Source organism: Cebus imitator, unplaced genomic scaffold, assembly GCF_001604975.1.
Source record: "Cebus imitator isolate Cc_AM_T3 unplaced genomic scaffold, Cebus_imitator-1.0 Scaffold25, whole genome shotgun sequence".
Lineage (NCBI taxonomy): Eukaryota > Metazoa > Chordata > Mammalia > Primates > Cebidae > Cebus > Cebus imitator.
This window is the reverse complement of record NW_016107340.1, coordinates 10,577,811-10,595,557: the sequence shown is the minus strand read 5'-3', so window position 1 is coordinate 10,595,557 and position 17,747 is coordinate 10,577,811. Positions and strand designations below refer to the sequence as shown.

At 39.2% G+C, this 17,747-nt stretch overlaps 1 protein-coding gene across 3 annotated transcripts in view; it reads left to right on the top strand.

Moving 5' to 3' along the window:
• Positions 1–17,747, top strand: part of BCAT1 (branched chain amino acid transaminase 1) — a 111,228-nt gene that overhangs the window by 75,060 nt on the left and 18,421 nt on the right. For all 3 annotated transcript variants that reach the window (XM_017522994.2, XM_017522992.2, XM_017522995.2), the window contains exons 6-8: positions 2,562–2,725; positions 9,887–10,029; positions 15,129–15,214. In XM_017522994.2, coding sequence (XP_017378483.1) covers positions 2,562–2,725; positions 9,887–10,029; positions 15,129–15,214 — 393 coding nt within the window. The remainder of the gene's footprint in view (positions 1–2,561; positions 2,726–9,886; positions 10,030–15,128; positions 15,215–17,747) is intronic.

Below are 17,747 nucleotides of genomic sequence, written 5' to 3'. Positions count from 1 at the left end.
GGGCGCGAGAGGGCGCGAGAGGGCGCGAGAGGGCGCGAGAGGGCGCGAGAGGGCGCGAGAGGGCGCGGTCGCCCGCAAAGGGGAAGTGCGGCACACGTTTAAACTATCAGATCTCGTGAGAACTCACTCACAATCAGAGAACAACAAGGAGGAAATCTACCTCCATGATCCTATCACCGCACAATGGCCCCTCCTCCAATTTGACGTGAGACTTGGGCAGGAACACAAATCCAAACCATATCATAGGATTCATTAAAAAATCAAACATATTCTGCGTCAAGGCCCCCATGAAATGAATACCATTTCTAATTGACAGGTTAAATAAAGATGCAGAGGTAAGATGGTTAAGTTTTATCATAGCTGGGAAGAAATGCAGGTGTGTATATTGGGTTTAGGTTTTTCCTTCCAAACAATGAAACCAAAAAAGGCAAATGAAGCTTTGAGTCTCTTTATCTTTTATTGGTAGGGTGGTCTTCCTTTAATCTTCAGCCTCCATTAAACAACAAACACAAGCCAACAATCAAAATCTGTTGTAGCTTGCAGACGAATTTCTCTAACCTAGACTCCCATCATCCATCATCGCTTTGTTCTGTGGCCACCCAGGCCCTTTGGTCATCATGTTCGGGTGGAATACTAATGAAATTAGTTTTTTGTTTCCGAAGGTGGCATACCTTTCAGTTGGCATTGGTTTGCACTTGCACAAACATATTTTTTTATGCTCATGAATATTTTACCTGCCTGATTTTGGTGATCCGAGTGTTCAGTAGTGGGTGAGGGACTGTGGGGCAATGGGTGGTAAAAGGAAGTTTAATTTAATTGAAGTTCAGATAAAAATATCCCAAAGTTCACTTTCAGCCAGTTTCAAGAAACATTACAAAGCCACAAAATCAGCTGAAATTGAGTCTCTTCTATTCTAAAGATTCTCTGTTCTTTCCCTAACAGATCCCCATTCCTATCCAGGTAGACCGGGCTCTAGTGAAGATCGGACACAAGTGGTTTATATCCCAAAACTCTTAACCTAATAGTCCTACCTTGTTTTTTTTACTTCATGTGTTCTTGAATTGCTGAGGATAGCCCAGTGATCGTTTCTACCTTTATAATATGTAGCCTTCAAAACTCTGGGTCTCTCAGTTTTCTTGCTTAATAAACAGTGAATCCTAATTACGTGTAACTGCTCTAGTGCTGGAGGAATTGGCATGATTTTGCATCATGGGCTTCTGACTTTTCAGTGTTTGTGGGAAAGATGGCCTTCTGTCTTTGTTATTTACAAGGCATCCATTCCCTGATATTTTGATGATGTTGTTAAAAGGAAAACTTCAGCCGAATTAAATTTAAAAGGGTTTAATTGAGGAAAGAACCATTCGCAACTCAGGCAGCCTTCCCAGCCAGAGTAGGCTCTGAGACTTCCGCACAGCCTGATGGTAGAAGAGGATTTATAGACAGAGAAATGAAAGTGACATACAGAAAACAGAAATGAGGTAGAGAAACAGCTGGACTGGTTATAGCTCAGCATTTGCCTTATCTGAACACAGTTTGAATAGTTTGGCCACATTTGATTGGCCAAAACTCAGTGATTGGCACAAGATTAGGTTACAGTCTGTTTATATGTCCATTTAGGTTATAGTTCATGATGTACGGAGAAACGTTTAGGCCAAGCTTAAAATATGTAATGAGGCAGCTGTAGGCTAAAGTTGATTTAACAATACTTATCCCTGTATTGAAGCTATACTCTTGCTACCTGCTACTTGAGGTGGGCAGGTGTGCTAATGGCACATTCCCCTGCATCTACCACCTGCTGAAGACCCTGCCATGTCCTGAAGCAGTCACTTAGGCTTTGAAACAGAAAGATGAGTTAGAGAAGTAAATATTACATTTTACCCCCCAAAGACTAAAACCATGTCTGGGTTCTCCCCTTTCTCAATTCCCAATCAATGCACCCTTGAAAGGTGTGATACAGATAGCTATTAGAAATATGTCTCTCCTCCAAAATCCTACTAACATACAAAAATGGACATATCTAGCTTTTCTGCTAAAATCGTAACTCAGGAAGCAAAGCAAAATGAAATGTATGTACTCCATTCTCAGGATTTCCTTCTTAAAAAGCATTAGGCAGCTGGGCGCAGTGGCTCATGCCTGTAATTCCAGCACTTTGAGAGGCCGAGGTGGGCAAATCACAAGGTCAGGGGTTCAAGACCAGCCTGGCCAACATGGTGAAATCCCATCTCTACTAAAAATACAAAAATTAGCTGGGCATAGTGGCATGTGCCTGTAATCCCAGCTACTTGGGAGGCTGAGGCTGGAGAATTGTTTGAACCCGGGAGGCAGAGGTTGCAGTCAGCCAAGATTGTGCCACTGCACTCCCGCCTGGGCTACAGAGCAAGACTCCATCTGGGAAAAAAAAAAAAAAGCATTAAGCTTTGTGTAACTCAACTTTAGAAGTATGACAATAGTTCCTGTCATTCGATGGCTTCTTCTGGGAGACAGACATAAATCTATTTTAGACTTTAAGACTGGTGTCTGCATTGTAAGTTACAGTTGTGTGTACTTCTGCTTTGTTGCAGCCTTCTCTTGGAGTCAAGAAACCTACTAAAGCCCTGCTCTTTGTTATCTTGAGCCCAGTGGGACCTTATTTTTCAAGTGGAACCTTTAATCCAGTGTCCCTGTGGGCCAATCCCAAGTATGTAAGAGCCTGGGAAGGTGGAACTGGTGACTGCAAGATGGGAGGGTAAGTAAATCTGTGTCTCTGTCTAAAGGAAAGATCCCATCATGACCATTTAGTTATTGCCACTTCACTTCACTATGAACACATACAATAATTTTCAAACATTAATACTCATTGTGTTTCATAGCTAATTTTCAGTGTTTTAAATGTGCTAGTTTAAAGGATAGCCCTTGGCCCTTCATAAGTGGGAAACATTGGATATGATACTTAGGCAAGAACTAAAGAAAGAAACTAAAACAACGATCACATCAGTCCTTTAAATGAACTGCCCCCGGGCGCTGGTCTCTGGCTGCAGGTTGCTGGCCGGCATTAAAGAGCATCTGGCCCTGGGATCCAGGCTCTCAGTTGGCTCCAGGGAGTGCTGTCTGGGGAAGGTGCCCGCTTCACTGAAGTGCTGTCTTCATTGCCACAGATTGTGGCCACACCTGCTGCCAACTGGCTGAGGAACAGCCGTGCTTTGGCTCTGTCAGGCCAGTCTCATAGGCCATATGTAGCTGGCAGGTAATAAAAGAGCATTTGAAAAGTGTTGGACGATTTGGGGATGGACTTGGCTATGAGTTGGGAATGCCCCTATGGGTGAACGAAAATAGCTGGATTAAGCAGCATGGACTCTTGCTTTGCATATATCAAGTGGTGTTGTTTCCATACTCAGGGCAGCAGCTGTTCTAGGAGGTGACTCTGTGGCAGTCTTGTGGGCCCTAGCAGGACATGTAGGTTCAGGAGGAGGGGGAGAGTCACATGACGTGTGCTGGGGTATTAGAGGCAATGACCACTGGCTTTGACCCTTCTGTAGTCTTGCTGTATTTCCTTTTTCTTTTCTCTCAAATAAAAAATGGGTAGTTATAAAAGTCATCCCCACTGGCAAATTCAGCAACTACATTCCCTCAATGGGTAGAGAAATCCAAATGGAGTGCATTAGAACTAGGAAGTCTATCCTTTTTCTGGCTTAGAGCATGCCTTCCTGTGTCGTAGGCTAGCTAGGTTAAAAACTCCTTTTGTTGACTCTTGATTTCTTTTTTTACTGGTTCAGACTTTGCAGAGCATATGCGTACGTGCCACTGCATACCATGTATATACTACTTCGTTAAAACTTCTCTTAGGGTCCACATTAGAGTAAATAAACAATCTTGATGAGAAGTAATAAGGAAAAAGTTTCCCTTTTTAAAATATTGCTTTCTAGCTCCCCCTGCCTGTCAAGGAAAAAGATAACATGGGGGCACAGAAATTGCAAAGGTAATCTTTATTAACCGGTATTTGGGCAGGTTGTAATTTATTTTGTAAATGATGATTTAATGCACTATCATAGAATACATGATCACTGCAGGCAAGTTAAAAATTAATGCTTTCAGTAGATCACATAACGAACCCTAATGTAAACTATGGACTTGTGGTCCACACTAGTGCAAGATGATAATAATGAGAGAAACTGAGAAGGAAGTCAGGAAGGGTATAATAGGGAAATTCTGTTCCTTTTTGCTCAGTTTCTCCATGAATTTAAAAGTGCTCTAAAAAATAAAATCTATTCTAAAAACATTTTGATTGATTAGGCTCAGGTGGACTACGATAAATGGAAATTGACTTGAAATCTTTTAGGAAAGAAAGAGACCAGAGAAGAAAGTATTGAAACTCATAGATTAAAAATGGCAAGAAGAAAGGTGGTAACCAAAAGGATGGGCATTTAACCTATATGCCTATCACTTGCAAAAAGTTCTAGGGCTGTCTCATCCTTTGCTTCTGACCTGGAGAAGTACAAGGGGAACAAAAGATTCTGCATTTAGTATTATCCTGTTGAGTTGGCAAAGACATTTGGAGTCAACTTTAGTTTTGTGTATTTTTACATCTATAAACCTAATTAAGTCAACAATTACCCTTGAGCATTTTTTATGACCCCCCCCCGTAGTTAATTGGTATTATTAAATACCTATGGAGTCTCATAAGCTCAAGAACGTTCTGCTTCTATGTAAGTGCATCTGAGGAAAAGAGAGAAGCATTTTTTAAAAAATTCTGAGATTATGCCACTATTTTGAAGGTTTGGAGGTAGCATTATCCTTCTATTTCTAAATATACAGAAGTGAGGAAAGTAATACAGTTGCATACAGCTAAAGGAGAGTCCCAGAGTAATGGGTCTCACCTTGGTTACAAATTGAGATCACCTGGGAGTGTTACCAAATACTGATGCCTGGTTCCTTCCTCCAGAGATTCTGGTTTATTTGGTCTGGGGCAGAGACTGTGCATCAGGATTCTTTAGCACGGAGCCAAACTTGAGAAGCACTGAGCTAGAGAAAGGTCTTGCTCTGTAGAAACATCTTTAGTCCCAGGTGACTCTTTAGTTAATTTGGAATGAATAAGACTTTCCCTCTCTCTCTCTCTCTCTCTCTCTCTCTCTCTCTTGCACATGCGCGCGCATGCGCGTGCGCGCGCGCGCACACACACACACACACACACACACACACACACAACCTCTCTCTCTTAGTATTTTCTTTTTTCTTTGCATTCTGATTCTGCATTTAAGAATACAAGCTTTGAAGTCAGAAAGACCTGGCTTAAAAACCTAACTGTCATAATGGTGTGTAAATGTCATTATAGCTTTGTCCAAACCCACAGAAGGTACACCAGGAATGAACACTGATGAAAACTCTGGACTTCAGGTGATAATGGTGTGTCAGTGTGGTTCCTCAATTGCAACAAATGTAGCACTCTTGTGAGGCATTGATAATGGTGGAGACTATTCCTTTGAATGGGGAGAAGGGGTTATGGGAAATCTTTGTACTTTCTTCTCAGTTTTGCTGGGAACCTAAAACTGCTCTGAAAAAACCTGACGTCTTTAAAAACAAACCAACCGAATTGCCTTGGGCATGTTACTTAACTGCTCTATTTATCAGTTTCCTCATTTATAAAACTGAGGCAATAATACTCCACACAGATTGAGATAATAGAAAGTGCCTAGGACAGTACTTGACATATAGAAAGCTCTCAGCAAATGCAGTATGATATGGTTAAAAGTTTGGTTTTAAGAGTCAGGTATCTGGGAGTTATACACTTAACTTCTGTGAGATCTTCTACAACTAAATCTTCTCTTTCTCCAAGTCTTCAAAAGAACAATAAAGTTTAGGGTTGCTTTTAGATGACTCAATGAAATAATGTGGTTAAGTACTTAGTACGCTGTCTGGCAGGTAAGGGTTGCATAGCTCTTATCTGAAATGCTTGGGACCAGATGTGTTTTGGATTTTGAATTTTGGAATATTTCTCTTTAAGCTTCCCTAATCTGAAAATTCAAAATCCACATTGAGCATCATGTTGGCCCTCAAAAATTTCAGATTTTGGAGCATTTCAAAGTTTTGAATTAGGGATCCTCAACCTGTAGTAGCCTCTAACAGTCGCTGATACTGTGAGGCTTTCTCACTTCCTCATTTCATCTCCTGGACTCTCTTTATGTTAGAAGCAATCAGTTAAATTTTAGGTAATAGAATTTACTCTTTTGGAGGGATGTTTTTAATATATCGATTCTCCCAGATATCTATTCTATTTAAAACTATATTGAAATGTTTCTATGTCAACAGCTTTTTCACTTTTTCATTTTTCTGTTTCCTCCAAGAACATGTTTCTCTTATGAATATTGGCAGCACTTGGGCGGGAACCCAACTATATTACCATGGTGTCAGTTATCCTGTGTACATTAATAATATAGCTTATACCTGTGAGAGAACTTTGAGACAATTATAATTTTGGGGGGGAATAAAGACCATCTATAGAATATAATAATACATCAATCAGTCAACTAAACACAAAAAACCCTTTCCTTTTCAGTGCATTGAAATAGTCACTGTCTTTAATTCTCTTTCCCTGCCCAGTGCTTTATGAAGCTGAGGAGACATGGTTTTAATTCAGCTACACTTTCAAAAGTGTGTATGCATTGGTATTTAGAAGCTTCTTTGGAAGGCTAAGTATTCATCCTGTGAGAATTCTCCATGTGTTTTTTAATACAGTCTAAAGGGCATTTTGTATATGAAAAATGATTTATATTCGGGTATGGTAGAACTTCACAGTTGTGTCTATGAATTAGAAAAATTTCAAGTTAAATAGTTTTTTTTTTTTTTTTTTTTTTTTTTTTTTTTTTTTTTTTAGTAGTTATATTTTAGAGAAGCAGTCTCGCTGTGTTGCCCAGGCTGGTCTGGAACTTCTGGCCTCAAGTGATCCTCCTGCCTCGGTCTCCCGTCACTGGGATTACAGGCATGAGCCATCACACCCCACCAAAATGGTTATTTTTTAAAAACTTAATTTCATTAGGATATAACAGTCTCATGTAACTCAATTTTTTTTTGTTTTTTATTGTTATTATTTATTTTTTCTAAACAACCCAAAGCAGATATTTTTATTTGCCAGATGAATTAAATGAGGCAAAAAAAAGGACTAACTTGCTTAAGTTCACATGTACCAAATAGTAGAAGTGCAAGAGCTGTACCCAGGACTGTTAACCCCAAGCCCATGGTCTTTCTACTGGATGTCCCCTGCAATCTGGTTTATACTCATTATTAAAAAGCATTTATAATTTAACTCAGTTATCATCTATTTACTATCAATTATGAATAAAGATTATTTGACATTTTGTGGTCATTAAACAATACTTTCCTATTTGTATACCAGACTTGTTTCATCTCCACATTGACCAAGAATTTACATTTTGTCATCTGTGTTTAGAAATGTATGTTTTAAGGGCCTTTTAATGATGTTTTTTGGGCGGGGCGGTTACAGGGGATGGAGTCTTGTTCTGTCTCCCAGACTAGAGTGCAGTGGCACGACCCCAGCTCACTGCAACCTCTGCCTCCCTGGTTCAAGTGGTTCTCCTGCCTCAGCCTCCCAAGTAGCTGGGGTTACAGGCATGCTCCACCATGCCTGGCTAATTTTTTATATTTTTGGTAGAGATGGGGTTTCACCATGTTGGCCAGGCTGGTCTTGAACTCCTGACCTCAAATGATCCTCCCACCTTGGCCTCCCAAAGTGCTGGGATTATAGCATTGTGCCCGACCATTTCAATGGCTCTTAACATTACCTTGGTACACATCAACCTCATCATGCTCCATCTGCAATCACCATAGTATGTTATCTATTTTCCACAGCTTACTGGAGTATTTCATCTGTTAGTCAATGTTCTTTCAGTTGCAAGTCAGAAAACCGACTCAAAATGATCTTAAGCAGACAGGGATCGATTGGCTTATGAAACTAGGATGCTAGCAGTGGACTTGCTAGGGGCTCAAGCAATTATTTCCAAGTTTCTTGTGTCCTTTGCACATCCCCCTTTTTCTTCCTTTCTTCCTCTATCTCTGGCTCCATGTTGGCCTAGGGCTCTCCCACTTCAGATACTTTCATCTATGAAGTGTGGTGATCATGGACACAGCAGATGCCCGGTTTATATCATTCGAAGTAAACAACCCAAGAAGGGAGAAAATGCCTGTATTTCAAGGTATATACATTAAAATGAATAAATGCACCCAGAGAAGAAATCACATGACTATCTTAGGTTATATGCCCACTCTTTAATTCAGCTGTTGCAGGGCAAGATGCTATATTGTCATCAGCTGTGGTAGGGCAAGATGCTGTATTGTCAATCTAAGCAGAATGACCTAGCTCCATGTAAAAACCCTGTTTTTATAGGAGTATGGAATATAGTGGGAAGGGAGGCTGTACAGATGAAAACAGTAGATATACACTAACATGTGGCTCTAATGTTTAAATTTTTTTTTTTTTTTTTGAGACAGAGTCTCAATCTGTCAACCAGGCTGGAGTGCAGTGCCACAATCTCGGCTCACTGTAACTTTTACCTCCCAGGTTCAAATGATTCTCCAGCCTCATTCTCCCTAGTAGCTGGAATTATAGACACCTGCCACGACGCCCAGCTAATCCTTGTATTTTCGATAGAGACAGGATTTTACCATGTTGGTGGGGCTGGTCTCGAACACCTGACTTCAAGTGATCCACCCACTTCGGGCTCCCAAAGTGCTGGGATTACAGACATGAGCCACCGCTCCTGGCCTCCTGCTCCACTTTTATATAGACAACAGTACAAATTGTAATCTTACCCAGACGTAAAAGAGATAGTCCAAGAGACCTAAATAGGCATTTTGTGGCAGATTACGTTGTAATGTAATGTAATGTAATGTAATGTAATGTAATGTAATGTAATGTAATGTAGGAGTTTTGCATTACTACATTTGTAGTCGTTTTCGTTGTTTTTCATTGTTTGTTTCTGTGTATTTCTGGGGATTTCACAGTATGACAGGGGGTCTAGGGTTTATTCCCAACCCTTGACTATCTTATGGCAGTACTTCTCAGACTTAGTGGGTTACATGGCCAGGGGTGTAGGGAGGCAAGTAGCCGTGACATTTATTTGAGGACTCTCATGTTTTGTCTAAAATATTCATTTGCATTTTATAATATACTCCATAATTTTCCCATGTAAGTTTAAATAAAAGATGATACATTAAATGTATTATAGAACTAAGTCATCATTCTAGGGGAATATGCTGTGTTCCTTTCATTTTAAATAATCTGGGATGAATGGTGCAGGCTGAGAAAACAAGCTTTGAAATACGTTTTGGTTAGCATCGAGACTTTGAACATTTGTCCTATCTTTTGGGGGAATTTAGACATCGGGCATTATGTGTTCCTTGGATACATTAAAAGGTCTTAAATAAGAGTATGCATACTTGCTGTTCTACTGAAACTTGACAGAAGTTGCTTCTCTAAACCTTGGTTTCTCATCTAAACAATGGAATTAATGATAGTGTCTACCTCATAGTATTGGCATGACATTTAAAAGAAATAATTTATGTAAAATTGCTTGGTGTATGGAAGCATGCTCAGTAACTTTTAACTGTTCTCGTTAAGTTGGCTATTTACCTGTGTTCTTCTATTGTTACATTTCAAGTTAAGATTTCAAGGTTCCACCTTGTTTTCTCTCCGATGAATGCAGCTAAATCGCTTAGATTCTCTAATGGGATTTTCTTTAATGTTATGCAGTTGACTAGAGAGTGTAATATATATTAAGAACATAATACCTTCACTACCTCCACATGTGAATTAAGGACTTGAGGCTATCAGAGTGTAGAAGATGAGGGAATGGGGATGAAGTATGTTTATAATCTATCTGTTTTCTCTTTCTTAAAGGAATTACGGCTCCTCTCTTTTTGCCCAGTGTGAAGCAGTGGAAAATGGGTGTCAGCAGGTCCTGTGGCTCTATGGAGAGGACAATCAGATCACTGAAGTGGGAACTATGAATCTTTTTCTTTACTGGATAAATGAAGATGGAGGTAATCCATTCAGATTTCACCCTATACGCTTCTCAGTCATTTTCAACAGGACCAGAAAGACAAGAGCTAGAAACTTAGTACAAGGGAGTAAATAGCACAGTTTCAAAGACTAAGAAGGAACTACGGTGCTTTTGCTGCCCAAGTAGACATGACTTTCCATTTTTTTTTTTTTTTTTTTTTTTTTTTTTGAGATGGAGTCACCCAGGCTGGAGTGCAGTGACACCACCTTGACTCACTGCAACCTCTGCCTCCCGGGTTTCTCCTGCCTCGGCCTCCTGAGTAGCTGGGATTACAGGCTCCCACCACCACACCCAGCTATTTTTTTTTTTTTTTTTAGACAGGGTTTCACCATATTGCCCAAGCTGGTCTTGAACTCCTGACCTCAGATGATCCACCTGCCTTGGCCTCCCAAAGTGCTGGGATTACAGGTGTGGTCCACTGCACCCATCTGAGTTTTGATTTAAAGACACTCTACAGGTTTTTTTTCTTTTTTTCATTTTTTGATTTTTGGCTCTAGATGTACTGATTATTGAGATGTTGAGATGTCACATTAAGGGATTTAAGTTACCATGATTGAAAGATTTGCTTCCTTATCCCTTCTGCAGTTCCCCTACGATTCTCCTGTCTGAACACGTTGCATTGGGAGATAGGTTTCAGATCAGGTCAATGGTCATTCACCGTATGCTGTGTATAAGATGCTATGGTAATAAATGCAGTGTACTGATTCTACTGGAAGGATTTTGTGTACTCTCTGGCTGTAATTCTTTTAACAATTGTTGCCCTTTCTACATATTTTGAAAATGTATCACAATATCTCCAAATTTACTCTAGAACTCAATTTGATTAAAGAACACCATTTTAAAAGACAAATCAATGTATCTTGGAATTATATCTAGATTCTGTTTCATTGAAGACAATTTTATCTATCCACTATAGAAATCTATATTTCTCTATTATCTTTTATATTCTGACTAATCATTACTTTTCTTTGCTGTTCTTTTTACTAGTTGGCAGAGACTATAGGGGTTCAGTGAAGTGTTGGCAATGTGTATGATATTGAATTAAATGACCAATGGTGGGGGAAAAACAGATAGGCATTTATTTCTGTTAGAATTTTTATAATCATACCAAACTTGGAAACGTATTTTTAGACTTGTTTACATTCTTAGGTTGTTCATTTCACAGTAGTAATTATAGAGACTAGATATATAAATGATGTTTCCAAATACTTATGAAGCCTCAGTATTAGTTTCAATTAAAATTTTTTAAATGCAATTTATATTTGAAAGTAGCTACAGTAGCCTCTCTTGCTCTAATATTATCTGGCTACAAAAAGAGGAAAATAGTAATTTAGATGTGGCTGAATTCAGAGCTAGGTACTAATTTTAGTATTAGTTGCAGAGACTAACAAGATGAGTCGTATATTGCAGTCAGAGGTAGAGTAAACAGAAGGTGTGGTGAGTACATTTTGTCCTGGGCTTGGCCATTGGTAATCCTTGGCATATGAAAAACCAGATACGGATCATTCTCATTCTTCCATTCCTGCTGTTTATACTTGGCAGTATTTGAAAATAAAATTTATATTAGAATATTTATAATTTATAAATTTGAGTTACTATGTGTGACCTATAACAAAAGCTATGCTTGGAAGATTGTAGCCAGTGAGTGTTGACCTCTGCACTTAGAAGATAATAGGCCAATTAAACTCGTCTTCCTAACTGCCCACTCTTACTCTGACTCCAAACTCCACCAAAAAACCCACACAATTTGAAACAAAAACAGTTACATCATTCAGAGGTGGTACCATCATTATTTTTATGGATGGGAGATGTCAGAATTTAAGTACAGTCTGAATCAGAGATACATGATTTAACCAGAAACCATCCTGGTGGAAAATTGTCCTTTATCCAAACAACAATCATGAAACATTTCCACTGTGGCTTTTAAAGGTCAGAATAGAAATAAGTGAATTTGTCTTCTGCCTCTTGCAAAATATGCAAGACCTTAAGAGTGTTACTATTCAGATTATGGTTTCCTGAGATAACTTTAGTTTTAACATGCTCCTTCACTTTGGGAATGTTCATCTAACAGAACAAATAATATTCAGAATAAGGAGAAAGAAAGGAAATAGAATAAATATTTGAAGTAAATAGAATGCTAGGAAAAAGCTTTGGGCTAAAAAAAGACATTGAAGCAATTCTGTAGTAGTTTTGGTTTTGGCTTTAGGAAAATACAATGAACAATGAATAAATCAGCAGAATGTTGATTTTCACAAACTTTACTGACGGGAGGCATAAGCAGAGTTCTTTTGGTAATAGCCTGCCGTCTTTTCATGAGTGCCCACACACACTGCTCCTGTTGGTTGAGATGGCTGGTGCAGGAAGGTGGACAGGGTGATGGATAGTGTGTGTTCAAAGCACAGTGCTGTGCACAGTCACTATGTGTGGCACTCAGCTTGTAACTCAAGGGAGTTTTGATTTCAGTAACAGCACCCATGGTGATAAGATCACACACTGTCACTCTGTTGATGAGTAATTTAACCCATGCACTTGCTATTCACTGTTTGAACAAAGCATTGTATCACATCCTGGACCCTGGAGATACCCTGAAAAATAAGACCCGGTCCTTGTGGTTGAGTTCACAGTCACTTTGGGATAACAACCACGGCAGTGAGTAGCGGCTTTGCTCAGGCCACATCTTGAGTCTTCTCAGACACGTCAGATGTTTATACTGACTTGACTTGGAGCATTCTTCCTCAGATGTCTACACCGCTTGCTCTTTTATATACTCCATATCCTTGCTTACAAATCCCGTTATCCGTCTGGCTTTCCTTGAGCCCTTAATCAAAATCGTGAATTCCCTTTCCTATTACTCTCCAGCACTCTCCATTGCTTTTCCTTCCTTTTTTTTCTCCCTCCATAATCTAGCGTACTGTCAACACAATAAATGTTTACCTGTGCCTATTAGAAAGTAAGCAGGGAGTTATGTCAGTTTTGTTCACTGCACTATTCATAGAACTTAAAACAGTAAACAGCACTCAATATGTATTTGTAGAATAAATGGCTAATTGTGCTGATGGTATTTAGGGCACTTACGCAGACCTATGTTCCTGGTTTCCATTAGTGTTTGACTTTGGGAAGTCACAGATGAATCCTGCTGTTTTTGCTTCTAAATTCCCCATCTCCTAAAAATGATTTCTTTGTCAAAAACAAGCCACATTTGTAGGTTGTGCTTTCCTCATGTTGGGCAATCTGGAATGAGTTCTGGCTCTTGTAAGTATGTTTGTGGTTGCAGAGGAAAATGAATATTTCTCACCCAAATGTTGTCATGTCATCATCTCTGTCTGGCAACCAGAGAAGCAGATGTTCTGTTCCTTGACCTCAGACTAGTGGTTACAGATATGGGTGTTAAATATATTTCACAAAACAGCACTTGCACATGCAGGGCTGCTGTTTTCATTTAACTTGATGTCGTCTCAGAGCTCAGCAAGCTTTAGGAAAGGTCCGGTTTGGGGGCACTGGAAGTGTGTGTGTGTGCGCACACAAATAGATCCATACATTTATGTGTCTAGTTAGCTAGCTATTGCAAAACACATGTTTATTTTGAGATCATCAACACTTCTAAACACGACAAAGAGTAGCCCTAAGAACATTGCCAAGAACAAATTTTCTCCTTTCCAGAAAGCAATTTTCAGCAGATGATTTTCAGAAACAAAATTCAAAAAAGCCCTACTGCTATATCTTAGCGAAGATAACTTATTCATTTATTTTTTATTCAAAAGCATTTATTATGTACACTTTGGGCCAGGCACAATGCCCAGTTCTGGGGATAGAAGGATGAAGATAGAGTTTGGTATTTCAGATGGAGCTTGGTTGTTGGGCATGTCAGATGTAACCCCAGTGGAGCAGGTGAGCCTAGAGCCACTGTATTGAAAAAGATGGTGGTGGCTTCAGTGTCAAGACTCACTAGATTCAGACTCCTGGGTGTCAGAGGTGGGGAGGAGAGGGAGATGCTGAGTGCCACAGGGTACTGTAAGGAGAGTTGTGCAGCTGATAGACCACACATGATGCCTGTGGACGGTTGTCCCACTAGACCTCACAGTAGTTAGGGATGTCTGCAGTCATCTCACAGTAGACCAGTAGCTCAGCCTTGGAGTTTTGTTTTTGAATGTCTTCTTTTTTAGCCATATGCATGCTTGAGCTCACTCTGAGCTCATTATATTTGAATCTCGGAGGGGGAAGGCAGCATCTCTATATACTTGATGCTGATGCTCCACCAGGTTTGAAAACCACTGAAGGCAGACTCTCAGGCTGGGCGCAGTGGCTCATGCCTGTAATCTCAGCACTTTGGGAGGCCGAGGTGGGTGGATCATCTGAGGTCAGGGTTTGAGAACAGCCTGGCCAACATAGTGAAACCCTGTCTCTACTAAAAATACAAAAATTAGCTGGTGGTGGTGCGTGCCTGTCATCCCAGTTACTTGGGAGTCTGAGGCAGGAGAATTGCTTGAACCTGGGAGGCAGAGGTTGCTGTGAGCTGAGATCATGCCACTGCGCTCCAGCCTGGGCAACAAGAGTGAAATTCCATCTCAAAAAAAAAAAAATTAAATACACTCTCAAAGGGGAGCATGGAAGCAGTGACCAGCCTGAGTAGGCATGTACACTTCTTGGCAATAGCCTCCTCCATAGCATTTTTAGAAGGTTTGGTAATAACCAGTTTTTTTGAATAAGAACCTATCTACATTATTCTGATTACTAACTGCCTTTCATCTGCTAAGATAAAATTTCACTTCAGATTGTTCCTCTTAAGACCATGCAATAACTCTTACTGTTTGTTGGTGGAAAACTGTCTCATTATTTTACTGGTTAAGGGTAAACTGAAGATTATTAGATAAGTAGCTTTCTTTCTTTCTTTTTTTTTAAATAAGAGTGTACCGGAAAATGTGATTTGGGAGATTTGGGAAATTTGACCATGCAGAACAGTAACATTTTCTTTATGTTTATTACTAGCAAAATTATGATGGTTTTAAAAAAATAGCTGTTGATAATAAAGCATGCCTAATATAGTGAAAGTTTGAAAATATCCCAATTTCTGATTGACAGAAGAAGAACTGGCAACTCCTCCGCTAGATGGCATCATTCTTCCAGGAGTGACAAGGCAGTGCATTCTGGACCTGGCACATCAGTGGGTGGGTGCCTTGATATGAACAACTTTTATAAGCCTGAAACAAAAAACAATTAAAATAAACCCAGCCTAGTGTTGAAATAATATCCTGTGGTTCCAACCAATGTTATCTAATCTTTCAATTGTAATGCGAATGAAAAGTGTTCTTCTAGAAGGGCTTTCTTGGCAAGACTATTTAAATAAGTATTGTTGATAGGGAGGGCAGAGAGAAACCAGTTTAGCAAGATGTGGTAGTGGAGAAGTATTCTAGTACAGGTCTCAATCTACGAGGTATCCCCTACCAACTTTTATCTGGTTCATACTTGGTGTGCCTCCATCCAGCCAGTCCTTCACTTCTCAAGTTCGTGTTGCTTCCAAATGGCAATGATACTGATTCCTTTTCTTTATTTATACGAGTGTAACCGTGCTTGTCAGAGAAATGAAATAATTTCACTGACATATAAATGTTTACTAACATTACATTATTGGTTTGGCTGCCTTCTTTTTCTCTCTGTCCTACCCCTATCCCTCCAAAATTCATATACATGACTATTTTAAAATCAGAACATGCAAGCAATTGTAAGGTTGTTTTCAGTAGACTTTCAAATTGTGTGACCCAGGCAAGCATATGAAACTACTTGGTGGAGTGGGTACAGTGCTTCACACCTGTAATTCCAGCAGTTTGGGAGGCCAAGGCAGGAGGATCACTTGAGCCTAGGAATTCGAGACCAGCCTGGGCAACATAATGAGACCCTGATTCTAAAAAAGAAATAAAAAAAATTAGCTGGACATGGTGGTGCATGCCTGTAGTCCCAGCTACTTTGGGGTGGGGGGCTGAGGTGGGAGGATAGCATAAGATCAGAAGGTCATGGTCGCAGTAAGCTATGATCACACCACTGCACTGCAGCCTGAATGACAGGGTGAGACCATATCTCTAAAAATAAATTAATTAAATTAAAAAACAATTTGGTTTTAGAAATGACATAATGTATTCAAGACAAATTATTGAATGAATTGGGTGTCTGGTAAAGGTTCTTGGTTGGAACTCTTGACTCAAGTGTTAGAATGGTCTCCAAAGAACACAAAAAGGCTTTGAGTTTACTGTGGTCAAAGAGTACTAGTACTAAGAGGACAAATGTTTAGAAACATACGCGTTATCTAGGAGCGTACTAGCATGGTTTCTCTGGAAAAGACTTTGAAAATAGACAAAATGTGCTATAAATAATTCTACAAAACCCTGAAGTAGACAAGACCCAACTGCTACATGCTGGCTGACACATTGGGCATGACATTTACAAACTGTTGGTATAATTTCAAACAGCTTGCCCTGTCCTAAATATGTTTGCAATTGGAAAGATATTTTCGAAGCTCAGTAATTTTTGTTTTATTAAAGAAAAATATCAACCAAGTACAGAAGGTTTGATGACAAGTTGCAAGTGGAAATACTTTCCCACACTAATGATTTGCTAGCATGAAAAATAGGTTATTATGGAGGAAATTTTTTCTTGACTTCATAGCTGTAATTTGTTTTAAAAGCTATTTTAAAACATGAGACATGAAATGCCAAGAGGCATGCAGGGGGTCACCACTACTTGCCAGAAAGAGGGAAATTGTCCAAAGATAAGTAAGAGTGAGCAGAGTAAAAACAATTCCGCTTATTTACAGAAGAGTTTTCTTTTCTTTTTCAGGACACAGAACTCAGCTTGTTTTCAATTAAGTTGGCTGATTTTCTGCAGTTTATTTACCTTTGAACAACATAATTGCAATCGCAGACTGAGGGAAATTGAAACTTTCAAAGAGCCATATCTCTATTGCAGACATATTTTCCTGCCCTTCCAAATCTACTTACAGCATGATGTGTTCTTTTAAATATTCAAATATTTTGAATATTTTCGAAATACTTTGAAAATTGCCAAGATATTTGATTTCCATTTTTATCTCTTGTGGATTTATAGATTTTAGAAAATACTCTTATCTTACTTTTAAAACCCATCTTTTTTTGTTGCCCTTTATTCAAATAATGTGTTGACAAACTTTGAACTTGAACCACTGAGATAAAAGAATGAGAATTAAACAGATTAAAGAATGACTATTAAACAGATAGCTTAAAAGGATCAGGATTTTTTCCCCCATTTCCTATTTTTGAGCAAAGAATACATTCAAACACTTTGGCAGAAGCCAATGAGGTTATACCAGTAATAACATGATGAAAATCAACTGAATGTGATACTGAAACAGAGGGAAGAGAATTGTCACTGTAAAGTCAACTGTCAGTAATATTAGGAAAAAGACTACATACAATACAATTGCTCAAATAAAGTCCAAATATACATTCAATGTTTAAAAATAGTGAGTATTTCAGATATTTGAACTCCGTCTGTTCTTTATTCCGTAAAAGACATAGGTAAGCCATGCACGGTTACTCACGACTGTAATCTCAGCACTTTGCGATGCTGAGGTGGGAGGATTCCATAAGCCCAAACTGAGCAACACAGGGAGACCCCCACCTCTACCAAATAAAATATAAAAAATAAAACCTAGTTGGGCATGGCGGCACA